Below are 27,140 nucleotides of genomic sequence, written 5' to 3'. Positions count from 1 at the left end.
TCCAAGTTCTTTAAGGCCAGGTACAGACATTACACTTTTACCAGCATAAGTAATTGGAAACTGGTCTATTCTTATAACAGAACAGGAATTTAGCACACAAAACCGGTCTGTACCTATAACAAAACAGAAGTTCGGCACACAGAGACTGGTTTAAAAATGGCAGAACCTGGCCTAAAATTTGCCCCTCCCCCGCTCTGCCCCCAAGGGCAAATGTGTGTTCTGTTCACTACCAATCCAAACTACACAGCTTAGAAAAAAACTGTGTAACTTAGATCGTTTCCTCCTTGGGCTTTTTGAATGTCTGTGCCTAACCTAAAAGCTTATGTTATGGTTGTATGTACAATATCTACCTCTTTTATTTCTTCAGCTTTTCTGCCTCTTGACCTGCTTCTGAAAGTACCTTCGCTCATAATCAGGGCCCACGTTAAGAAAACAGAGGACTCGTTAGTGACAGGGTGGCAGTCTCATAGCCTTCCAGCTGTGATTCTTCGCAATCTGAAAGATCATGGTAGTACTTCCTAGTACATTTTGTAGTCAAGTGATAGAAGAGCAGATAATTATGTCTAAAACTAAAATATAGTTTATGAATAATCCTCAAGGAAACTCTTTTATGTGAGTTCCAGGAAAATTCTCTAGGTCCTTGTTTAAGCATGCCTTACCCAGGACAAATTTTAATTTAATGCAATAGGAGTTGCTCCTTAGTACAGAGTGTTTCATAGAGCCCTTGTAAGTTATGGTATATTTGTACATAAATAATCAGTGGTGAATTTTTTTTTATTTCTGATGCTTTTATTTTCACTTGTCTGATTCAAATGTTTTGGCTGTTGGACTTGCTTTATAATGTGTGCTCTTGTCTGAATTCAATTGTGTTTAAAAGAAAATGATTTTGAGCAATTGGATTATCGATCTTCCTAGAGGAGCTACCATGTTTATACAGTATTTTCTAACTCACAACTTTATGGTTATTGTCTGTATTGGGAATTTTAATTACACAATACAAAACGAAAAATATAGTCCAGTTATAACCGTTATTTTCCATGGAGCATTGTTGTTATGGATACACACTCTTTGAATGCACCCTGGGATATCCAGCCAGATCACATCAGAACTGAAATGACTTGTGGGGCAACTCAACTGTTCTCTGCCAATGTGTTCAGTCTTAGGGGTAAATCAAAGAGAACTCTGGTATCTCCCTTTTGTCAGTGCTCTTTTTCCTTAGGAAATAAAATTGCCTTTATGCATCAGTTCTAATTTTATTTTCTGATTTAGTGTTGGTCTAGGTAGTTAATTGTGTTGTCAATGTAGTTGACAGGTCTGCACCCAACACAGTGCAGGTTTATCAGCCTGGATACTGGCTGCTGTTCAGCTCAGTTGATGTGATTAGTCCAAGCAAGAAATCTGTGTCCAAATATTGCACATCTTGATAGAGCAAGATTCTCATCATGGGCTTAAATTCCTCTTGTTGCCATGTCTGTGTAAAGGTGATACTTCTGATTGTATGGCTCTTATTCTCTCTTCTTGAGGCGTTGAGCATCATATAATTGGATTCATCCTGCTAGAAAAGAATGCTCAGAATAGTGATGGGGGGGGGGGGGGGGGGCGGCAGGGAAATTGCCATTTGAAAGTAGGCTAGATAATCAGCATCAGTTACTTACAGCAATTCCTTAACATCCTTTTCTTCCAACTAAACATCTGGAAATCATCATTATTTTCAACTCAGCACAGAGGCAAGCATCAGTGTTGAGAATCAGCTTCAGCAATATCTGTGTTTCTCTGTAATTAGTTAATTGCTATCTTTCCAAGGAAAAAAAAGTGTGCCCATAACCCAATCTCATGCTCCAGAAGGCTGTTGATTTAAACCTTGTCCTTTCTCCTACTTCTGTGTGCTATTCCCAGTTGTCTATCCCAGAGAAACAAGTTGTATGGAAGATGTCCAACTACAAAAACTGCTGGACTGAGGCTCTTCCCTAAGTGCTGGCCCCACTGCTGTCTTAGGTGATGTTGGAAGCTCTGAGGTTGTGACAGGTTCCTTGTCCCCAAGATCAAGCTGTAAAGTCTGCTCCAATGAGAAAAGAGCATCCGGAAACTGTGGGGTTTTCTGTCCTCTGCGGCATTGAAACCATCTTTATTCTTTTTGTGATGGTTGGTGGTTTTTAAAAAAAGGATGGCCTTCATGTAGGACAAGGGAAAAGCTTCTTAGTCTTCAAAAATAAATCTGTGTATATTCTGTATGAACTGTCAGTTTTCTATACATTCACTTAGATATGGTTGGTCTCAAGACATCACTACAATGTCATTATCAACCAACCCCGCCCAGTAATAAGGGAGGCAACAGGAATATTCAACAGGTCAAGATTCAGATCACGATGATAGCTCTGTTGTGAGCTTATCCATGAACGATGCGTGGCACTGGAGGCTGGGGGAGGGGAGGGGCATGGTGAACACCCACAGGTGGCGACAGTGGTGGTGGCAAGTGGCACATACAGGCTGCCACAGTGATGTCGGAGGCGAGGGCAGGCTGAGCAGGGACCATCTGCAGGTGGCTGCAGTGGTCTCGGTGGTGGGGATGGCGAGTGGGGACCCCTGGTTAGATCCCTGGTTGCCTATATAAACAGGGCAGTTCACTGCTGGCATTGGCAGGCCAGGCAGTAACATTGCCTGGCTGCATGCAACATCCTGAAGGTAAGGGCAGGAGCTGTAGGGGATGATTTGGAGGCTTCTGGTCCTGGATATGACCTAAAACTGCACCCTGCATGGAATCGGTGGCCTGATGGGGCTCTCAGTGGTGCGGGAGCCCCCAGGAAATGCCAGGCCAGTTATCACCCTGGTGAAAGGTGAGTAGGGATGCCTTAACCCCAGCCCTCACCTTCAGGTGGGCCATATTCCATAGGAGCAGGGTAGGCCAGTTAAGCTTCTGGAGGCTACTGAGCCTGCTGGAGGAGTGACCTGCTGGAGGAGTGGAGGAAGGCACTCTTCCAGGAGCACCTAAGCCAGAAACGGGGGACCCCGATCCCTAAGTGCAGGCAGGAGTTGTAAACCCAACCAAGGAACTCAACTGGTCAATGCTGGGACCGGGACCGGAAGGGTCAAAAGGGCCAGGGACCCACCGTGAGGAATGCCCATGATGAGCAAAGAAGCTCAGGGTCCCGGCTGGCCTGAGATGGGGCCAGGGCTTATATGGAAGCCGAAGGGCCCCTGGCTGGCCTGAGATGGGGCCAGGGCTTATATGGAAGCCGAAGGTCCCATGACTGGGGCCACAGCTAATGGGCAAAGGGGACGGTTGAGCCAACTGCCTGAGATACCATCTGCAAGGCTTGGGCTGCAGTGTAGGGGTGGAACGGAGCTGTGGATAGCCTCCCCAATATTGGGGTGTACAATGGGCAGCCTCCTGCCTAATTAACACTCAGTTATGTTCCATCAAGGCATAGCAGGAGAGACAGGTGGGTGGTGTGCCCAGAGGCAGGTGGGGAGACTAGCCCTGTGGCTAGTCAGGGACCCCACTTTGTCACACTGCCTTCTAGTCTTATTTTTCTATGGTAAAATATGAGGGGATGAAAAAATATAGAATACATACCTAAGTTAGCCTCTAAAACACACTAGAAAGTCAACTGCCCAGAGTTCTATACATATATTTATGCTCTTGAATTGGCTTCCAGACCAGATGTCCAATTTGAGAAAGCAGTTATGTAATCTTAACTAGCTTTCCTCCAATGTTTATTGGCTGATCTTCTGAGAGTGTGGATCCATACAGACAATTTGCTGATAACTAAGGCTTTCACTTAAGCTCTAAACATGATAATGTATATAACTTTTAAATATGCAGCATTAGAAAATCTTAAAAATAATAAATTACTGTATTTGCACAAATGCAAGGCAATTCTAAATGTAAGAGGACACCCCCCCACACACACACAATAATTAGATTCTACACATGGAAAATGTATGTTTATTGTAATTTTCCATGTGGCATCAAATTATTAGAGGATCATCTTAAATTTGTCCCTCCCTACTACTGCAGATGGTGGGGAGAAAGGTGATGAGGGAGGCAGTAATGTGGCAAGCATTAGTGGACAGACAGTGGGGGAGGCAGATGGCGTGCATGTGGTAGGGCAGGCAGCGGGGGGCAGTAATGAGGCAGGCCATGGTGGGTGATGGGGGACAGGTGGTAGGGGACAGGCAATGAGAAAGGCAGGCAGCTTGTCCCCTGCTGCCTGTCCCTCCCCCCACTTATCTTCCATTGCGCCTACCTTCCATTGCACCTGCCCCCTCACCCCATGTAGCCTCAGGCTACCTAAATTCCCCCTTCCCCTTTTCTCTCCTCCACTCCACTTCTGCCCCACTGCCTAAGGTCCCCACCCCCCTTCCTTCCTTTCATCTCACCACCCCCGAAGTCTTTCCCACCTGCCTGCCCCTTAACCCTCCTCCCCTACCTTTGCTGGCAGGCTAGGTCCCTGCTGCAGCATGGGGCATAGAGTATGGCTCCAGTCTAGCCCCATAGCAGTAGCACAGAGCCAGCACTGCTGCCATGGGGCCAGCACGGAGCAAAGGTAAATGCAGCAGTGGGGGAAGGGGAGAGAAGTGGTGCAGGCTCCAGCCTAGGCCCCAACCCAGAGTTGAGTCCAGGACCATAGAAGCTGCCTGGCCCCCCCACTGCTTATTGGGCTGAATTGTAAGATGAGGGGCTTCCCCCCCCCCATGTTAAATTGTGGGGAAACCTTGTCTTCTAATTGAGTAAATACTAGGACTGTGCAAAGCTTCAATTACTGATTTTACTCGGGGGAGATTCGGCCCAATTTGGGGGGCTGAATCTCTGAATTCAAACCAAATCAGGAGACCCATTAACCTCTCCAAATCAAATCAGAAGCCTCTGAATAGATTTGGAGAGATTCGACAATTCGGCCATTGACACAGCTTTATATGTTTTCTTTATGTATCTCAAGGTACCGGGTGTGGCTTGTGAATGCTGAGATGCTGGGGCAAATGGAGCATCCCATAGGAGCATGGGGTGGGGTCCCCCGCGCACTTGGTGGCAGACCTGGAAGTGGACCAGAAGTACTTCCAGTCCACTTCCAGGTCTGCTGTGGAGCATGTGGGGGACCACCCCACCCCTGGCTCAGTGACTGGTGCCTCCTGGGTCTCTGGGGGCTTCCGGGTCCACTGCTGAGTGTGCAGGGGACCTTCCCCCCCCAAAAACTCCCATGGGATGCACCATCTGCCCTACCATCTCAGCATTCACAAGCCACGCCTAGTACCTCAAGGTATGTAGAAAAATGATATAAAGCTGTGTCTATGGCCGAATCTATGATCCTCTGAATCAGAATTGAATCTTCCAATTCAGATTTGGCCAGATAGAATTAGGACAGTGATCCAAATCAGCGAATCAAATCACTATCCCCCGAATAGGGCCAAATCCAAATCCAAATCAAATACTGTCCGCTTTTCACACCCCTAGTAAATACACTGTAATTGCTTTACAATATAAGAATTAAAGAACCTGGATCTGATTTACATTAAAGTTCCTGCCTTCTACTCTGGCAACATAAAAGGCCCTTAAATAAATGAGAATCAGGCCCTGTAATATATTTTAATTGCTATATATTAAATCAATAATGTTCTCTGTGACTCAATAATTTTAGTTTGCAGAATACCTGATATATACTTGCAGGCTTTATTGCTTTAAAATAATCTAAAGCTTGGTCAGCAGTATTTTTTCTACTGATCCCTAAATTTTAAATTAATATTTTTCCCTGGAGCACAAGCCAATTATTATGCCTTTTTGGTTCAATTGGTAGGTGCATATGACTCTTTAATTAATGAAGCATAGTCAACTTCTTACTGTATAGTCCATAAACCTGGATTTAATATAATCTCCCTAGTATCTTCCTAACTAATACTAGTTAATTTTAGAATGTATTGAATTGGCTATTTGTTATCAAGCTGTCTATGGCTAATCAGATATTTCATTGCAGATGTGAGGGAGCAAATTATAAAGGATCTTTAAGTTATTTTTTATCTAGTAAATGCAGATTTTCTGTTTCAGGACAAGGGAACAATATGAAATGTTCTTCTTACAGGACAAATATTAAGGAGGTTTAGGCATTTACCTCATAGGAATCAACGGAAAAAAATATCAGACAAGTAGGGAAACTACAGCACACTCCTGATGAAATATCATTTTAACAAACTACACAAGGGCACAAGAATAACGTTGGAAGTGTAGAAGCAGAAAGCATAACTCTCTCTTCCATTTTGCTTCCTATGTCTGTCTAGTATATTTTTTGGATGCAGGTTGTAGCCATGGTGGTCTACAGGCAAAAGGAATCAGAACTCTTGCTGGAGGTGATATCTTTTATTAAACCAACTAGATATTTGCAAAAAAAAATTTATTTATTTGCCAGCTTTCAGGTACATCTGCCCTTCTTCAAGCATAGGAGAATGCAAAGATTGTAAAATTTCTCCCAGGTGGAAATGAAAATTCATATTTCACAGGCGCTTCTCTCAGTGCTGCCAATGCTTCTCAGTGCCGGCCAATGCCAATCACCAGCTGGTGCTTCACTCAGCACTCCCACTCACTAGCCAGTGAGGGCCCATCTCAAGGGGGGGCATATGCCCCCCCCATACGCCCCCTACCCTTCACCTATACTTGCCAGTGTAGCAAAATGCTCCCACCTTGCCCCACACTGCTCTGAAGATCTTTCTCCTGGAAGGGACATATTTCCCCTAGGAAAAATTGAAAGCTTGTACAATCATAGTTTCTACTGGGAGAACAGCGATTCTTCTGGTAGATACCTAACTCCTGTACTTGGCCAATGATACACACACACACACACACACACACACACACACACACACATATATATATATATATATATACACATACACACACAGATACATGTGTATCGTCTGTATCATGTATATTCGCCTTTTTTTAATCAATATTCCACTAGTGCAGTATTTGAAAGTTTGAAAAGGTTTTTATAGCCAGTTGTCCTTGTGCATCAATAAGTGAATATAGCTCTATTTGTATGAATCAGCTATAGTTAAACACCACGGCCATGTGTTGACAAAATGAGAGGCGTGTGTGCACGACACTTTAAAGCAGGCTAAATGCTTTTGCTCCATTTTAATGGTGTCGATGTTTTCATGCCACGGCTGGTGTATTGTGCATTAATTCCAGTTGCTGTAGGAAATTCAGCAATGTAATGCACCTTCAATGACTTGGGAAAACCCCCTTTTGGGGTTTTTTGTTTCCCTGCCCCTACAGCCATGGAGTGAAGCACCAGGATCCGTGCAGCTCAGAGGCTCTGCAGGAAGCCCTGCAGGCAGCCTGGCAGCAGCCCAGGAAAGCAGGCTCCACCCAAGAAAAGCAGTGAGCCTGATTTTTAAATTTTTTTTTATTTCCCTCTGTCCCCCCCAGGACTGCCTGCCTGCCTGAGCTGTGCGGGGGCCCGGTGCTTCCCTCCACAGCTGCAGTGCCCCCTGGGACTGCCTGAGCAGGGTGCCTGTGGGCAGGGGCCACCGCTGCCATGGAGAGAAGCACCAGCCTCCCCCTGCAGCTCAGGGACTGCTCTGCCAGCCAGCAGCTCTCCTTCCCCTCCCTGCCAGAGAGGCAGGTAAGTCAGCAGGGTGTGTGCATGACACGGGGTTTTAATCAGCCCTAAACTGAAGCAGTTTTTAAAAACCCACTGCTTCAATTTAGGGCCCCCATTTCATCTACACACACCCAATGAAACAGAGCAAACCTATGAAACTAAATCCATAGAAAATTACAATATTATTAATAAAGTGCTCAATATTATTAATAAAGTGCTCAATGACAAGCTGCTCATAAGTTACAGCATAACTTAAAATACATAAGCAACAAGCAAAAATTGACAATGCAAAAACAAAAGAAAATGAGTTACTCCCCCTCTCCTCCTCCCCCCACACCCTCCCCCCGAATAACCTACAAAATGGCAGCACTAAGTGGAAGATATACATAGGAGCTGACTGAGTTTGCATCAGGCAACACTGGTTGTTATCTTCATTGGGCTTTTTTTAATGGTAGCTGAGTTAAGTGTGGAAACATGTTCCTTTCCCTCCAGCAATAACATAAAGGATTTGGTTATAAATATAAACTAACTCAAGACAGAGACATTGTTGGTTCTCCATGAAGTAGAGCTTAATGCAGATTCTCAACCAGGGTGCCATGAGATCTTTTTAATGATGCTGCAGGGTACCACACACTATTAGGTATGCAAGCACTCATTCGTGATTCAGAAGATAAACCCAGAAATTTCAAATAGGACTCCATAGAGTCACAAACATTCTAACCTTTTTGAGTTATTTGCAGGAGAAGACTTGCTCTGTTATTTTTGTGTAATCAAAACATGAGCACAAAAGCTAAGAGCTGGCACTTTCTGAGTCTAAAAAGATTGAGAATTGGCTTAATGGAATCAAATTCTACGGCAACAACCTCTAAATTCAATATGGCATTAAGTTAACATATTGCCATGAAATACCCCATCACCATGCAAATGTGCCAAAAGCATTGCTGAAATATACTTATCATTCTAAAATTCAGCACTTACTTAGACTTTAACATAACCATTTTGACAGTTATGCACTTATTTATTAATTTTTGGCTGTGCTCTCCAGCTTTTAATTCTTACCACCTTATCTAGCTTGTCACGGGACCTCCTTCTCCACAAGTGTGTCTATGCTTCTAACATGTGGCTGCTGCAATGCATGCATTATAAAGGCATGCATTTATGTCTAGATGTGTACATTGAATATGCATAAATATATGTCCTATATATGCATACACATACATACCGGGCGCATCGACACATGAATTTGATCTGGGATCAGTTTACTCATGAGCAAAATACTTGAGAGTAAACACTCCTGGGCAAGCATCTGAACATGTAGGGAAGCAAGAGCAGATTGGCAGCAAACTGCTCCTGCTTCCTGCGACCTTGCATTGGGCCCCTGCCAGCATCAGGGGGAGCTCTAGGCTTCCCTTGGGTGCTAACCCAGGGGCTGGCAGGAGTACCAGGCCAGGAAATATTTGTCTTCTGGTTGAGGGTGGGACATTACACCCTGTTGCCAGGGCCTGCCTGTTGCCAGGGCACAGACAATGTCCCCCTGCCCCAGCAGCAGGGAGTTCCTGGCTCTGGCTCCCTGGTCAGGGGCAGGGGACTTGGAAAGAGCTGCAGGGGAGGGGCAGGTCCTAGCCCCCTGCCCCGATCCACTGGTGGGGCATCTAGCAGCTAGTTCACTGCTGGCTGCCCCACCAGCAGATTAGGGCAGGGGGCTGGGACCTACCTCACCCCTGCAGTTCTTTCCAAGCGCTGTGCCTCTATCACCCAATCAGGGCATGAGGCTGGAACCTGCCCCTGATCAGGATAGTTCCCAGCCCCTGCCCCACAGTTATGGTGTGGAGCCTGTTCCCTGCTCAGCTCCATGACTAAGCTCCCCATCCTGTTCCCCACCCAGCTCCATACTCACGTTGCTCAGAGGGGAACAGGCTCTCTAGCCTGTTTCCCCACCCAGCTTCATGATCAGCTGGGAGTCCCCACCAGCAGGGAACTCCCAGCACCAACTCCATGACTGTGGGGCTGGCACTGGGAGATCCTTTCCTAGCATCAGCTCTGTGGTTGTGGGATTGGCACTGGGAGACCCTTATTGCGCAGAGCCAGCTCCACATCAGTGCAGCTGGCCCTGGGAGATCTTTATCTCCCAAGTCGAGCTCCGAGATCACAGTACTCAGCCTGGGAGGCCCTTATCTCCCTGCACCAGATCAGTGGTCGTGGGGCTGGCACTAGGAGATCCTTATCTCCCAGTGTTGGTTCCATGACTGTGGAGCTGGCGCTGGGATATAAGGGTCTCGGAACCCCCCACTCCCTGATCATGATGGTAAAGCAGGGGCTAGGAGATAAGGATCTCTCAGCCTCTGCACCTCAATTGTGATCTCAGAATGGGGGTCTTGGAGCTCCCTGCTGCTGGGGCAGGGAGCCATAGTCTCTGCCCAGGCTCCTTTGGCAGATCCTGCCCCAGCAGCAGGCAGCTCCCAGGGGCAGGGAATAATTTCCTTCTCCTTGGTGGCCGGCTGACCAGGAGCAGATTTGCTCCCAGTCAGGTGTCTACACAAGCGCTACTGTGCTGTTATTAATCAAAAGTAAATTTGCTACTTGCATTTGTAGATAGCAAATTTACTCATAATTAGTGAGGTTTACTGTGCAGTAAAGATGTACACGTGTAGACGCACATGCTTACTTTGCAGTAAACTACGCTACTGCACAGTAAAGAGTCTCATGTAGACATGGCCACAGAGTATAAATAGCATAGCATATATATGCCAGGAGACTGAAATTTGCTTGACACAGATCATACCTTTTAAATTCCCAAGTTTCCAGGTGTGAAAGCTATACTGTAACATTGCATTAACTCATTTTGGGTTGTGGGAACTGGCAGGAAGGGCTGCTTTATAACATTAAATTTTGCTGAGGATCTATTTTTCTTCATACTACCTTATTTACTCAAATATAAGATGGCTCACCAATCATTAGATTCTATATATGGAAAATTTATAAATTTGTTATAAATTCCTAGGTACAGAATCTAATTATTGGAGGTCTGCCTTGAATTTGTCCCTCTTCTGGTGCGACAGCAAGGAAAATAAATGTGGGTGTGAGGTAGCCTCCTTGCTGTCTCCCCCTCCAGTTTATTCCCCCTGCAGCCCCTTTCCACCCTTCTTACTGCCAGACCCTGCTATCCCTGAGCACATGGAAGTAAGAGGCAGATTTGAGTACACTGACTTTGAAATAAACATACCTGTAGTAATTTGTATGTAAATGAATTAGGTCATCCAGAATTGATGCATTTTACCTTTTTTTTTGTTAAACTATTGCAAGTTTTAGCACAGGTATTCCATAAACACACTTTTAAGCAGCATTTTTGTACCTACAAACTATATACAAACTATGTATATATAGTACAAACTGCATGGTATTAATCCAAAGCCAAAAGGTTTATGAATTACCATATAACTCATTGGACTGGGCCTCAGCAAAGTCACCAGCATTTCAAGGCCCTGTTCAGTATGTGTGTGTACTCCAGATACCCCCCCACAAAGGATCCATGTACCAATTAGCCCCCCCACTCATGACTGGAACCAGGTGTTCTTGTCATGAGTCCTGGGATCCTCAAAAAATTGATATGCAGATGAGGCACAGGGTAGCCTGGTCCTGCTCTACCTTACATAGGTGGAGACCACACATATATCGCAGGTTGAGAGAGAGGGTGACAAAGGGGTTCTGGGTGAACTGTTTGGGGACCTGTTTGATGATGTTTGCTGGACATTTAAGGCTTGTGAAGAATTATTTCCACTTACTGGAAATGTGAAAGAAAGGCACAGCTCAGCTGTGAGTTAAGAGGAAGTTGTAATGTATTCAGTGTAGTGGCTCACCATGACTTTAAGAAGAGTTGGCACTGAGGGGGGCAGCACCCAATGAGCACTACCATATATCTTATTCAGATGGACTACACTAACCTATTCTTGTGCTAGGTTTCCATCAGTATGTTTGCCCAATATGGGCTGATTTTTATAGTCATACTCAGTGCTGGCGGCATTTAATCAAATTCATAATTGGTTTCCTTTACTGAGCACCTACTCCTTTTGGCAGCAATTTAGTTATAGACAGTGTCATTAAGGAGATTTTCTTGTATGCAAATATAAGTTGAGAGGGGCTTTCCCTCCCATCCTGATTGAGGGAAAAAACCTTGTCTTGTATTTGAGTAAATATGGTATGTGTGATATATGCTAGCAGTTTATTAATATGCTTACTAGAATGTTATTCTTTAGATCACAAAGAATATCTTTTTCTTAATCAATTTTTTGCATATCTGGTAGGAAAAGGAAATTCTGACAAGGGGTAGTTACTCTTTTTCTTTGAGTTAGAAAGGGAAGGGGACAGCATGGGGAGATTCTTGGGTCTCTCTTCCATTCTCATGGGAGGGTTCTCAAAAGTTGATTCTGCTACACTTAGAACCAGATGTTACAAATTAACATATGGGCTAGGTATAGACATTACACATAAATCGGTTTACATGATCAGAAACTTGTTTAAAACCTGTAATGGAACAGACATTTGGTGCACATAAACCAGCTTGAAAATGGCTGAAACTCGTTTGAGATAAACCTGGTTGATTGTAGTATCAGATTTGACTGATTTGGTTCAAAACAGTTTATGCAATGTCTGTTCCAGACCCCTTGCTGGTTTAAGATAATCCAGACACCCCCAGCATCCTGGCATGCTCTCTGGACTGGGCAGGGCTCTTTGCACCATAGCAGAACTGGCCCCTCCCCTCTGCTCCCTGGATAGAGCTCTGGCAGAGACTTGCAGGCACAGCAGGGTCTGCCTGGCTTCCCCCTGCCCTACTCTCCCCCACCCCACTGCTTGCTGGACAAGCAGGGTTCCCCCCCTTCCCTCTCTCTTATCTCCTACAGCACAGATCCCAGCCCCATGGACCCTAGGCTTGTGGTATGCTAGCTAATGCTGAGAGGTGTCTCTGTATGTGAGTGTCTCCAATTTCACTGGGACAAGCAGACAGAAAAGTGACCGATTAGGGCTGTTTGGAGCTAATCAACAGGTCAGCCAGTAAGCTGTCTAAGAAGAGTTTCAACTAATGGAGAGAGGCTATTGTTTGGCTGATGAGGTGATAAACATTAGGCCTGTGTGAAGTGGCAAGTATTTGCTTCGGATTTGGATTTGACCAATTTGGAGGGACAGTGATTTGATTTGGAGATTCGAATCACTGTCCTGATTCAATTTGGCCAAATCAGATCTGAAGATTCGACACTGTTTTGGAGATTTAGCCATTGACTAAACAGGCAACAGTCCTCACCACGCTGGACACAGGTGCATCCAGCTGGTAAGTCTCTTGTGGTGGGCGGAGGGGGAAGGGAAGGGGCATGGGGGAGGGAGCAATTGGAGGATGCAGGCGTGGCAGTGCTGGGAGCAGGGCCTATGCCCTGTTGCTGCTTACTCAGCCAGGGGGGGAGAGGGCACAACATGCAGGCTTGGCTCACTCTGGGTGGAAGGAGGAAAGAGGCATCATGCCCAGTCAGGGCTTGGGGGGGGGGCACTGAATGCGGGCACAGCAGTGCTGAGAGTGGGGGCTATGCCCTGATGTCACTTGCCCCCTTCTGCCCGGAGTGAGCCGCACCTGCATCACACCCCCCAACCCCCAGCTGGGTAAGCGGCATCAGGGCATAGTCCCCACTTCCAGCACTGCTGCACCCACATCCCATGTCCCCCCACCCTGGTTGGGCAGCTTGTCCCAGCCCCAATCCCTCCCTCCCCCACACCCCTTCCCTCCTCCCTTCACCCACCATAACAGACTTACGAGCCGGAGAAAGCTGTGTCCGGCCTGGTGAGGTCTGCTGCCTGTTTAGTCCATGGCAAAATCTGCAAAGCAGCGCCAAGTCTTTTCTGAATCAATTTGGAGGTTTCCAATTCAATTCAGACCTTTTAATTGGTCTTTCAATTCAATCCAGATTCGGAGATTCAACCACTGAATCGGGCTGAATCTCCTCTGAATCAAATTGGCTACCAAAGCTTTGCACAACCGTAATAAACACTGTTATCAGCTCCCTGCTGGCTTACTCGCCTGTCAGTTTGCTGCAGACAGTAAAAAGAAGCAGGGAGGGAGATTGAAAAGCTCCGTATCATCAACAGATGCATGCATTGCATACACCCCCTTGCCTCAGAGTTCTAGCCCGGGGCTGAGATCTGGCAGCATTCCCACCCTTTGAGCAGCAAGCTAGGGAAAAGCTTGGGATGGTGCAGGCAGACCACCCAAATCAGAGAGTCCTGCTGGGGCCTGGCCCCCTCAGTTCAGCACTATGGAAGGGAAGGGAGGGCTGATCTAGCGCCCACTGGCTTCTAGCCTGGGCCACTGCAGGCATGTGCCTGAATTTCCTCAGTTCAGAGAAAATGTCTGTCCAGTTACAAAACAGTTCACCCTAGCCAGGTTAGACTAACCTGCAAAGATTGAATCAATTCAGGCTCAGGCTTTTTGAATGTCTGTCCCTAGCCATGGTTACTATAGGTGGGAGCAAAGCTATTCTGTGAAAAGGCTATTTCCAAACTATTTACATAAGACGTTATAGCATGCTTTAAGGAAAAAGAGATTTAGCTAACTGCAACAAATTTTTTGAAAGCAAAGGGGCATATGTTAATATGTATACAAAATAACAGAAAGTTAGTCACATTTAAAATGACAGAAATGTGTTTATAATGTTTTAAAGTTATCCTTTATGTAAAGTTGATAAGACTTTTCTGAGTAGTAAAATACATTTCTTCCTCCCTTTCACCCAAATAAGAAGAATTTCATTTGAATGTAGCAAAGAAGATGTAGCAAAACCAAGGGATTTTGCTTCCAGAATATATTAATAACAAGATTACCAATATTGTAAAATTTTCATATTAACTGTTCATCTTTTTGTATCATCGGAAGTAAGATCAAACTGGAATAGTATTGGAAAAGCAAAGCAGAGATTAAAAAGCACAGGAATTTGTTGTCTAGATATCACACACAAGCTGTATTTTTAATAATCAGTGCACAAAACTAATATGTGCTGAAAAAGAAACAAAATGGGCTCTCCCTTCTGATTGTAGCATTATCTTCTACAGCATCTGCAGGAATTGCTGTGTCACAAAGGAAGGTGCGTCAGATCAGTGACCCTATTCAGCAGATTCTAATTCAGCTGCACAAAATTATCTTCATCACTCAGGTATGCACTGCTGCTGCTTCACAACACTCCATCTTTTCTAGTTGTTTGCTGTTGTCAATATGGTGGTAATGTGGAGTGAACAGAACTTGATATTTTTACAGATGATGTGATGTTTAAAAGTGTTTAATTTAAATAAAAAATAACCTTGAATATTAGTATATAGAAGATGGTAATAATGAAGCTATATTAAAAAATACACTGGCTTACCTGAGAAAATGGGTTATAGTTGTTCCTTTTTATAACATTTTGTCATATCAGCAATATTCATATTGCTGTTTCAAATAACTTAATATAAAATACTGACTCAAAGAATTCATAAAGTGCTTTTATTCTCTCAGTGTTCATATTACTTTCCTACGGTTTCTGACAGGGTAATGCAGTTCCTAGTGCATTAGTTAGCTTAAATGTATTGAAACATAAATACAGTTTCTGTTCAGATTTAATGCTTATTAGAGAAGTAAAGAGTAAGTTAAATAGTAAAAGTTGTCATTTTAAAGTGACACTAAAGTAAAACTAGAACTAGTCAGAACCTTGAGTGTGCTGTCGTTACTGCAATTGTAACAAATAGTTTTGCTCTCCAGGAAGATAGCTACCATACGTTAGATATGCTTAAAATTTCTAATTTTAAATAAAAGTCATATTACCTTCCAAAATTAACAGTTTATATTTGGCAAGAGGTGTTTATCACCATGGGAGCTAGCAGATTGCTGAGATAATTTGATGCAATTTCCTTTTAAAGCTGAACAGCCAAACTGAATTTATGTATATCTGACGTAATAGGACTTGTTAACTTATTTCACATCCTTGAAGTCATTAGATCTGTCAATGGAGGAAAATTCTTGTGGCCAAAGAAGTATCTCATTATTTTTTTATAAAATGAATTGATTTACTTTAATAACAGAGAGCTTGCCAGAGTGCTCTGCCCTATAGCTCAGGGTGCACCTCCTGAGGTGAAGAGTGTTTCAGTCTCTGTGCGTATGAAGATCCAGGCCTCTTGTTCTCAGATGGCCACATTAATTTGTGTCCATTGTGGTTACTGTAGGTCCCTGTTATACCTGATAACTGAGAGTAGTGAGCTGTACCCATCACACTCACTTCAGATAGCCCACAGATGAACTTTGATGCCTTTCCACGTGGGCTGAATGCAAAATAGGGCCCTAGAGAAGCAAGGCTCCATACTTATAACTAGTCTCTTTGAGACTCCCAATTTTTGTTTGTTTTCCTGCAAATAAGAAGTAGAGCAAACTTAAAACATGTTGCTAGTTCTTAAAATTCTCAATTGCAGACCTCAGCTGACAAACGGAAACTGAAGTTTACAAGAGAAAATATCTTACTGTTGGTTCTGGGCTGCCAGCAGCCTTTCCAATCTTGTTTCCATGGAAACAGGTCTCAGTCTGATCTGTGAAAAAAATAATGTAAGAGCAAGCTTTTTAAAAAGCATTATGTAAAACCCCAGCCTTATTTTCACTGATCTGACATCTGATTTCATGAAAATAGAAGCTAGAATCAAATCCCAGCAGCTGAGACAACTCGTTATTTTTAAATGCAGCTGACTCATCCTTTACCCCCTGTATTTCAGAAAGCCCCCAATATATCCAGGTAGCTGTGATTAGCTCATACAGCATCATTTGCTTGTACTTACTTATAGGGTTAGGAGAATTCAGTGACTGATTGCCTTACAACACAACAGGTGCAAGATATTTTCTAAGTGAAAAAAGAGCTACATGTGTCTCAACAGAAAGCTTGCATGCACCTGGTTCTACTGAAGCTCTTCATATTTGGGATCCGATTATGATCTCAGTGGGAGCATGTACATGAGATGTTTACTGTGGAGCTGACTAATTAGCTCCACAGTAAACATCTTAGTGTCTACATGTGTGGCCCTATTACGCCTCAATAAACTAATAAACTCCACCATAGGATAGTACTTGTATTTACAAGTACTATCCTATGGTGGAGTTATTTACTGCACAGCAACACACATGTAGACACTTACAGGGCTGGCTGGGGCACGAGGGTGCTTCAGTGTGTGGGCTGCCTGAAGCAGGCTAACCCCCTGGGACCCCTGCCAGCCAGTGCAACTCTAACCCAGCTCAGCAGGCTGTGGTCCTGGGTGCACGTTCAAACGTGGTGCTCAGGAGCAATAAACTGCAGCTGGAGTTTATTGCTGCATGTTAATCGCACATATAGATGCACCCAGGTTCATTAAGATAAATCAGGAATAACACCAGTAAAACCAGCAGAGGCTTTCTGGTTTACTGCAGTGTAACAACAATGTGAGGGGGGAAAGGGACTTCTTACTAGCTTGTGTGGCAGTGACTGAGATACTGGTCCACAATAGCCCAGGCTTTCTTGTATAGACAAAATGTTGTTTCTTTAAGATGGGCATTTCTTCATATTAATCTATGAAGTATTATAGGGCATCCATCTATGACATTTCAGTCTGATTCAGTTTTGAAACAAGGAACCTGATTCTTACCCTGTGCTTTTATATCAATGCATAGTGATTACAAAGTGTATGTAAAATGCTACCAAATCAGAGTTTTCCAAACACTGTCTACCGGTGCATATGATTATATAAGTAAAGGCAGTAGAAAATCAAACCCAAAGTGTAATATGTGTTATAGGAGGCTATAACACTGAAATTATGACAGATATGAATAAGAAGAACTGTCCTGACAGTAGGGCTTGCTAGCAATTGAGGCATAAAAATGATTTAAAAACTCAAACAGAAAAAGATTTCATCCTTTATAAGGAAGAGAATTCAGAAGTTCCTTCTTTTATACCTAATGGAATATATTTCTGCTCTTTTTCCCCTTTTACACCAAATAGAAACAGAAGGAATGCATTTGAAGCACAGGAACATCAAATATTTTTTTTGTATGTATGCAAAGTAAAAGTTTCCTAGGTGCTTTACAGACAAGTAAATTGGGTCATACAGCTTACAACAGAAAGGCTAGGTTATGGCACACTTGTTCATATGAAGCACATTTGGGCCTTCAGAAAGGTACCCATTGCAGGCTTGTTTTCATTTTGCATTGGATTAGGCCCTCCATCCTCGTATAATTTCACCGATTTCAATCAAGCAAATTCAGGATACCAAACAGAGCAAGTCCTCCTCTTCATCTGATTTTCCTAAGATTTTTGCAACTGTTTAATCCCAATGAGGCCATCTCTATCTATGCTTTGTCCAGGGGAAGCAGCTACCCCATCACAGTGAGCTGAAATCCATATTCCCACGCTAATAGGATTGGTCAACAGAAGAGTAGATATCAGTATGCAATCACTTTACATTCTGTACTTTTTTTCTTTCTATTAAACATAGTAGCCCTTCAACACCAATATAATCACCACTTTGAATAGTGCCACTATGGAAAATGAGATGTGTATAGGAATTAAAGCTGAGCTGTGGTAACAGCTGTTTCACTATCTCTTTCAGCTTCCTCCGGCTTTGCACTGCAATTTGAAAAGAAGAGTCATTGAAAGATTCAAGAAATCCCTCTTCAGCCAACAGAGCAATCCTTGCAACTTGAAATCAGAAATTAAAAAGGTGAAGTATTCTAAGATTGACTGCTCATCATGGGCTTCATCTTTTTCTGTATTTGCATTATGCCATTGATGGGGAGGAGAACCTATCTAAAGGTTAATAAGTTTTCAATTGTCTGTATTTTTCCTGTTCATCTTATATTTTATTAAAGAAAATAAGCATCAGATTCTGTAAACCTATATTAAAAATCTTGAGCATATTCATAGTTTTTAAAATGATTTATGTTTTATCATTATTCTTAAATGAGTCTACTTAAGCTGTTTTTATTTAGCACTAGGAACTTTGAGCACAAATTTCTAGTTCTTTGGAGAATATTTAGAAACATTCTGTAGCCTCCCTTTATTTAGAAAATTCAAAGGTTTATTAGATATACAGTTGATGCAGTTTGGTTTTAAGTTTTGCCTTTGATCATTGGTACATACATTGTAAATGGGAAAAGCCAGCCAGCTGTTAATCAACAAAACATAAAATTTACCTCATCAGAGATCAGAGAACTTCTGTTTCCTTTCATGGATCAGATCAGAATAGAGGTAGGCAGGGATTTAAAAACAAAACAGCATGAGATCAAAACAGCAATGGAGAAGTTTTCAAAAATGTCTTTAATAATATTTTATAATATAACATGATGATACTGATATAATTTATACAAATATGACATGGACTCTTTTTTCTTTCAGTTCTAGGCATAATTCTTACAGGAAAAATTATGCTTATTCATTTTTCTAATACAAATACTTGCCTAGGTCAATATTCTCAGAAATGTGGTTCTATTAATGTAAATATGCATATGATTTTATTCACATACTTACCAAGAACTGTTTCAAAGCACAGTATGGGATTGTCTGTGTTGTTGTTTTTTTTTATCATTTAACCTTTTCTTATTTGGTCCTAACATCAAATTGTTACTCTAGTTAATTAATGCAAAAAGTTAGCTTTTCTTTCTGTTTAAAAGGAAGTAGTGATATGTGAGCTCCAGTTAAATTATTTTTAGCCTGCTAACATTTTTGGTGTTTTGGAACAACTTCTTCCTATCCAAAGCATGAACCTATAAAAAGCACTGAAGCTGCCCAATGCTCTTCAAAACTAGATTGCCCTGACTCATTGTTGACTAATCTGTCAGTAATACGTCAGTGTCATCACTTTAAAACTACTGCAGGCTTGCAAGCACCTTAAGATCCAGAGTCCAGCACACAATTTTTCAAGTGTTATCTTGGACATGTTCCACTAAGGAATATGCTTTACCTGGCGAGCTTGCAGTTCCATACCCTGGAGTCTTCAGAACATTTTTCTTCAAAGTCTCATAAGAGGACTGGCCTCCTCAGAGCAACTCAAAAATAGCATTTGCACAGGTTCTTTGGGATGCTGCAAAGATGCAGCAGTTTGTCCTACAGGCAACTCAACTTTTCATCTAATGACACTGTAGTCATTAGCTCTACTAGTAACGTAAAACACATAAAAGGTCAATGTAAAAAAGGTATTGGCTTCCAGTATGGCTAATACAGCAATTTGTCACAATATATAGAGTTCAGATTTAAGTTATTGCTGCATTGTCTTCAAACAATGCACAAATACAGACTGGGTAATGACTGGCTAGGTTGCAGTATTGCAGAGAAGTACCTGGGGATGACACTAGACCATAAACTGAATATGAGCCAACAGTGTGTTTTAGTTGTAAAAGAAAGCCAACAGTGTGCTGGATTATATTAATGAGTGTCACTAGCAAATCAAGGGAAGTGACTCTTCTACTCTACTCAGCACTGGTAAGCCCTCCCCTGGAGTACTGTGTCCATTTTTGGTCCTCACACCTCAAGAAGTCTGTGCAAAGATTGGAAAGAGTCAAGCAGAGAGCAACAAAAATAATTAGAGGCTTGGGAAGCAAGACCTATGAGGAAAGGCTGAAAGAGTTAGGGTTATTTAGTGTGGAGAAGAGAAGAGTGAGGGGATTTGACAACAGTCTTCAAATACCTGAGAGGTGATTTTAGGGGATGGTGGTGGGTTTAAACTGCAACAGAAAAAAAATTAGTTTGCAGATTAGGAGGAATATTTTGACTATGAGGCTGTCAAGCATTGGAACAGACTAGCTATGGAAGTTATGGAATCTCCATCCCTGAAAATGTTAAAGAGCAGATTAGACAGACATTTGGCTGGGATGCTTTAGTTGGGGACAATTCTTCTTTGAGTAGGGGACTAGACTAGATGCCCTTGTGTCACAGACCAGCTGGGCACTATGAGTGTATCAATTCTATCGCAGGCCAACTGGGCACTGCAAAGGTATCAGCCCCTGGGCTGTTTGGTTCAGTTTCGGATTGAGGAGGCAAAGTTGGGAAGGGTGAAGCAAAAGCAAATTTATTATAGCTTACATACACAACAGGTAACAGAAAGATAAATGCGATAAGCAGATAATGCAATATTAAAGAGCTAATAGTAAATAATAACAACAGATAGATGGATCAATTTTGTCACAGGCCAACTGGGCACTGTGAGGGTATCAGCCACTGGGCTGTTTAAAACAACAGACAGCCATAGGTTGGCAACTTACCAATAGTCCCTCGATGCCAGGTGCACGCCAAGTGATTCCAGTGAAGTCAGGTGTCCCCGATTGACGCTGTCGGAGGGATTACCAGGGAAGGTCCCTTGATTAGGATCCGATCCTCACTCACACTGGGAGTCCGGAGTCCAGGCTTGGAACAGCAATGACCTTTCTGTTCCCTCCTTCCTGCTGGTCACCTGACGCATGCGCTTTTTATACTTAGTCTTATGCTAATCTGTTGGCTTTAGAGCCACTCACAATCTTGCCCTATAGCTGTTACCCTATGGGATTGAAAGGTTTTAAAAATTATCATAAAAGGTTACTACCCAGACTCAGGTTTATCCAATAAGCAAATTACAATGCAGCATCTTGAGGTTTGAAATTAACATTACTAAGCCCAACCGTTTTAGGTTTCTCTGAATATGCTTTCTTGGGACGTGCTTTCCTGGAATGTCTTGGGTGTGCCAGGCGGTTGGATCCAGTTTTTCAGTATTGTCAAGGCTGAACCCTGAGCAAAAAGCATTAGGTCAGCTAATATTGCAGCTACAGCTTCACCTTTGGGGCCCAGTCAGTTCCACGATTAATACAAACAGTTAGTTTTATCACTTTAGTTAAACTTATGACAGACAAGTTACATTTGTGGGTTACGAACTTACTAGCTTTATATTAGCTAATATTACCTGTTAGGCAAAAATACCAAATGCCTTCAAGAAGCACATATTTATTGCTTATTAATCCCTCTGGTTCTGGCCGTCACACCCTTGTGAGGTCTCTTCCACACCAATAACCTCCTAGGCTAGGGACAGACATTCAAAAAGCCTGAGCCTGAATTGATTCAATCTTTGCAGGTTAGTCTAACCTGGCTAAGCTAAATCACTTTGTAATTGCTCAGACATCCCCTCTGGACTGAAAAAATGCTGGCACATGTCTGCAGTGGCTCAGGCTAGAAGCCAGGGGGCGCTAAAGCAGCCCTCCCTTCCCTTCCACAGGGCTGTGCTGAGGGGGCATTGCCATGCCTCAGCAGGATGCTGTGATTATAAGGAGGAGTTCTGACCCTTGCTTGATAACAGAGCATTTATCAGCTTTGCTATCAGCATTTAACACCCCATCAGAAAACAAAGCCTCTTAGTTCAAGCTCTTCTTAAACAGCATTTTTCAAAGGAAGGAATGCAGGGACATTACCAGTTGAGCTGCTGATTAGCTCCAAAAAGCCCTAAGCAGACACTGTCCTATCTGCCTTACACAGCATTAGCTAGTGTACCACATACTGGCTACAGTCTATGCTATGGGAGAGAAGAGGAAGGGATCTCTGCTTAAGCAGCAAGTGGTGGTGGGGCGGGGGGCGCATGGAAAGCCAGGCAGACCCTGCTGTGGCTTGCAAGTCTCTGCCAGAGCTGCAGACCGGGGGGACGTTGCAAGTCTCTGCTAGAGCTGCAGCCAGGGAGCAGAGGGGAGGGGCCAGCCCTGCTGTGAAGCAGAGAGCCTCGCCCAGCCCAGACAGCATGCCGGGATGCTGGGGGACTCTGATTTAACTTAAACCAGCAAGGGATCTAGGACAGACATTGCATAAACTGGTTTGACCCAAATCAGTCAAGTCTGATACTACATTCAACCAGGTTTATCTCAAACCAGTTTTAGTCATTTTCAAACTGGTTTATGTGCACTGAATATCTGTTCTGTTACAGGTTTAAAGCAGTTTCTGATCACTTCCTATAATTTAGAGTAAATAGAAACTAAGTACAGTAAAAGCTGTGTTATCCGGCATCCATGGGGGATGGTGAGTGCCGGTTAATTAAATATGCTGGTTATCTGAGAGGTGTCTTTGCCTGTTCAGGCTGCCGCCCCTCCCACTGCATCCAGTGCACCAGGGCTTTCACTCCCTGGCATCAGTGTGCTGGGGGACAGGGAGAGGGGCCTCACGCAGGCTGCTTTGCCCTGGGCCATGGTTCAAAGTTGACGAAGTGGGACTTGACGAAACTAGAAGTGCCATGGTGGGACTTCCGGTTTCATTGATCAGCATGCTGGTTAATAGAGCTTTCTGGATGGTAAAGTGCCGGATAACACAGCTTTTACTGTAAAAGAAAATATAGACTGAGCATTGGAAGAAGTTTTCAGACAATGAGATTGGATTGTGCCATCATTTGGAAAAGGAAACTGTGGATGCTCTGTTTCTTGAAATATTTAAATTAGAGTGAGCAGATCATCAGGTTAGAAAAACAGTGCATCAGATAGATTCCTGCATTAGTGGGTGGAGTAAAGGACCCATAAATGCCACCTAAGTCTTTTCCAGTTTTTGCCACTTAAAAACTCTATTTTATTCTATTTATTATTTATATATAATTTTAATGTTGAATGAGAAATATTTTTCATTCTGGAGATACTGCAGAGTACACTACCATAAACTCCTTCCCTCCATCACTACAGAACTGATACTGTAATGCATGGCGGTGCACGTGTGTGTACATGCACCCCCTGAGATTGGCTGTGCACCTCCTGGAAGCTCCAGCTGTGAAACTGGAAGTGCCAGTGGAAGTTCACTTCTGGGTTTGCCGGTTTTGCTGCTGGTGGTTCCAGGCTCAGTGACCGGCCGCCAGAGGACCCCCCTCCCTCCCTTCTCCCGGTCAGTGATCGGCCTCTGAGGGATGCCCCTCCCATCAGCAATCTGGTGCCCCACTAGACTTGGTAGGCACCAGTTGCCCATGCTACAGTGCCATTTTATAGTGACTGATGCTTCCAAGACAAGGTGCTTAACAGTTAGGCTCTTACATCCATACCCAGGCAGGCAGCACTCAAATAACTAGATACATTTTTAGTTTTCAAATGCTGTGAGCACTCAGCTGTAATCAAAAGTGCTGAGTTCTCACTGATTGAAAATCAAGCCACATAAATATGGATTGGGGAGTCTTACTTTAGGCATCCAGTTTTGAAAACTCAGCCACTGACAATTCTTCTCCTGGTTCTGAGAGCTCGCTTTTCTCCTTCTTTTCTTCATAGAAATTTGCAGTTTATATTTCTTTCACGTGTAGCAGAGAACTGTGTGGTTTATACTGGGTACAGTTTGACTACCTGCAGTGCTTGATAAATGCCTCTGAAGGGAAAAAGGTGCAGTATTTATGACTGATTTGGCCAGTTCTTCATTCATTTAAAATGTGTTGAAATGCCATTTAACTTCTCACTCTGTGCTTGGGAATACAGGGATGTGCACAAGTTTTTGGTGAAAATGAGTTCAGTAGTTTCCGCCTTTTTTCCCCCCAGCTGCTCCAGGGTTCTCCTGAATTGATTGAGCCTAGCTTCTTTACAGCTGATTGCCATTTGCTACTTCACTCCCCAGGGGGAAATATATTGGCCCCCGATGATAGAAAAGGTAAGGAAAACAAAGTCTACAGTCTACTCTATACTTTTTGATTAAGAGATGTGGTGATGATAGTGGTAGCTGACTTAAGGACCTGACTGCTGGCAATTATTAACTGAACTCATTTAAAAAACATGGTCATTTCAGGTATGTTTTGTCACTATGGATCAGGCCTATTTAACAAAACATAAGTCTTGATTTGTGGGGGATATTTTCAAAAGCACAAATGGCATTTTTTTGCCTAATCAAACTAAGAGGCAATGGGAGCTCTGTGCCTATTATTTATGTTAAAAAATCTTCCACTTAGGCTTATCTAGCCTAGTTCATGGCTTGTAAACAAGTAAAACTGTATTTAAACACAGTGCTAAAAGGAGCCATTATTAGATCATGCTTTAAAGTGGTTAGACTAGATTTAATTGCCTGACTGGGTAAGACCTTAAAGAGTTAGAAAGGAAAATGGAAGGAAACCAGACGTGATCCAATACTGTATATACAAAGGCTTGCAAACATATGTGCTTTTCAAACATGGTTATAATCAAATCTGATTTGTGCTGACATTTACCAGTGCTACAAATTATGGACTCCATCCTCAGTTGCAGCCACCAAGCACTGAGTGCAGCTAAACTGGGAACCATGTGAAAGTGCCACCTGTGGTTTCTCAGTACAAGACCCAGTTCCTGCTCTCCATCCTCAGCTGCAATACAGAACAGAGGTGCTGCTTTTAGGTTTTACTGAAAATGATCAAGCCACACTTCATCTACTTTTTGGAACATCAGTAATTTCGTTTCCATTCTCCGGGGGGGAAAGTAATGTTATGGCTGCAATTAAAAGGGGAGAGGCCAAAAGAAAATTTAAAATGGTAAGCCTAGAATATAAGGGTCAGAGAACCTGCAGCACTTCCTTACTGCAGCTGTTGGGTTAAAAACAGGCACATCAATTTACAACATAATACAAAAATAAAAAGTTACACAGTGTCAGGGGTGACATCCAAATAAAAAGCCAGTTCCAAGCAATCACTTTAAATCTGTGCTTTTGTTTTGTTTCTCTGGACAGCCATGCAAATTGATCAGATGTTCAATATCTGTAATTTCTGGCACTCTTAACTTGCAAGAAGTACTTTTGTCCTCAGCGTTTCCTGCTGGCTGTGGGCACTATTTATTTGGCATTATGAGTAAGGCAGAAAAACAGCATGCCTTTTTATGTTGTTCCAAATTAAAAAGAAATAAAAATCAATATTTGTTTTCTGAATTGGACAAGACCATTTTTTACCATGTGATCTCATCACATCCATGTACCATATTTCCTGGTGTTCTATCAAGCCATAAGAAGGTCCTTTGCTAAGGCTATACATAATTGTTGTGATCAATGTAGAAAAAAGATTACCAATTTTTGTTGTTACCAAGCTGCTGTGTTATTGTTCTGGGTCTGCTGTGATTGCTAAGAAACTCTGAGGAAGACCATGTAAGCCTCAGATTCAGTGGTTTCACATTACTTGATATTTGTTTGTAGGCTTTCCTGGCACTTTTGACGTGACGGAAGGAATGACATATGAACAAATGCAGGTCAATATTTTTAAACATTATTTATGAACAATTGTGTTCTGTTATTTTTAACTAAAGTATTCATTTTTACTAAAATGAATGTTTTCTACCTGTAGACAGCGATTGAAGAGGTTCTGGAAGAAAGTGGCTATTATAGTTTCATTTCTAACAGGTGAGCTATAGCATTCAATTTCGACATGAAAAGGTGAATTATAAAGTGCTAGATAAATGAGGCATTTGGTTCTGTTTCCTAACTGGAGTTTTCTCTTTCAGTTTTTAACGAAGCACATGATTTTATGGCACATGGGTATAGTTGGGGAAAACTTATTTAGGACATTTTAGCCAGTCTTTGTTTTGGCCACAGGTGCTGTATTCTTTGCTCAGACAAAAGAATGCTGCATGCCTGGTAGCAATTTTCTCTTACTATTTTTTCCATATAAAAACTAAGTTAAAAGAAAAGGCACATCTATTATAATCATTTTGATGGGACTTTGTTTTTTCATAATACCCCACTGCTCAGAGCTCCAAGACTAAAACAAGCATAATCAGTATAATGATTAGATGCAAAACAAAAAAGAGGAAATGTAGGTGCTAACACACAAGGAGAGAGGCAACTGAAGTAAAGATTTTTGAAAACAGGTAAGTACCTTATCACTGTGATCAGCATCTCTTTCTCAAACAACAGTTAATTCATATAAAGAGGATTATTCATTCAAACATTACACAAAGCATAGTATCTCGAAACATAAACCTGGTATTTCTAGTTCTGTTTACAAGTCCTGTCTTAAATCACCTTCACCAGATATTTAATAATGTAAGTTTCCTTTCAGAAAAAATAGTTCAATTTTGCTTCTCCAGATCTTGCCTAAAAATCTGTTTCACTTATTAGAAGTAAGCAATATTTTCAGTCCTGGGAGCCAAACACTAGATTCCCAAATCCATACTTAGATGCTTTAAATCAAAATAACTTGATTTCCATACCAGCAACTTTATTTTCTGCACACCGGCAGCACCTGCTACTATTTAAATAGTATTTTCAGCTGCTAAGAATGTCTAAAAATCAGGTCATTTTTGCTTAAAGGACTTAGCTGATGATTTACTCCAGACTCTCAGATTTTAAATGTTAGTCTTCTTATTTAGTTTTTTGTACAGGATACTTTTTTCAAAAGTGTCTCATTATTTGCCTTTAAAAAACTTGGATTTCCAAAGACAAAAATTATGCTATTGCCAGCAGCAAAATATTAAACCATTAATCAGCACCCCTCCCCACCCCCCTACTCCCAAATTATGAAGTTTTAAAAATTAAAGATTGGTCTTAGCTTTTCTTTTACGCCTCTAGGCTATATACATGTCATGTTTTCAAGGGGTTTTTTGCAGCTGTGAAGGCTAGA

General features: G+C 42.6%; 1 protein-coding gene across 1 annotated transcript in view; it reads left to right on the top strand.

The window, feature by feature from the left end:
* Positions 1 to 27,140, top strand: part of NEK10 (NIMA related kinase 10) — a 189,868-nt gene that overhangs the window by 153,036 nt on the left and 9,692 nt on the right. The window contains exons 31-36 of the mRNA XM_006022187.2: positions 368 to 508; positions 14,679 to 14,779; positions 18,219 to 18,329; positions 24,112 to 24,220; positions 25,718 to 25,770; positions 25,866 to 25,921. Of these exons, the coding sequence (XP_006022249.1) occupies positions 368 to 508; positions 14,679 to 14,779; positions 18,219 to 18,329; positions 24,112 to 24,220; positions 25,718 to 25,770; positions 25,866 to 25,921 (571 nt within the window). The remainder of the gene's footprint in view (positions 1 to 367; positions 509 to 14,678; positions 14,780 to 18,218; positions 18,330 to 24,111; positions 24,221 to 25,717; positions 25,771 to 25,865; positions 25,922 to 27,140) is intronic.

This window comes from Alligator sinensis, unplaced genomic scaffold (assembly GCF_000455745.1).
Source record: "Alligator sinensis unplaced genomic scaffold, ASM45574v1 scaffold181_1, whole genome shotgun sequence".
Lineage (NCBI taxonomy): Eukaryota > Metazoa > Chordata > Crocodylia > Alligatoridae > Alligator > Alligator sinensis.
This window is presented reverse-complemented; position numbering and strand designations above follow the sequence as displayed.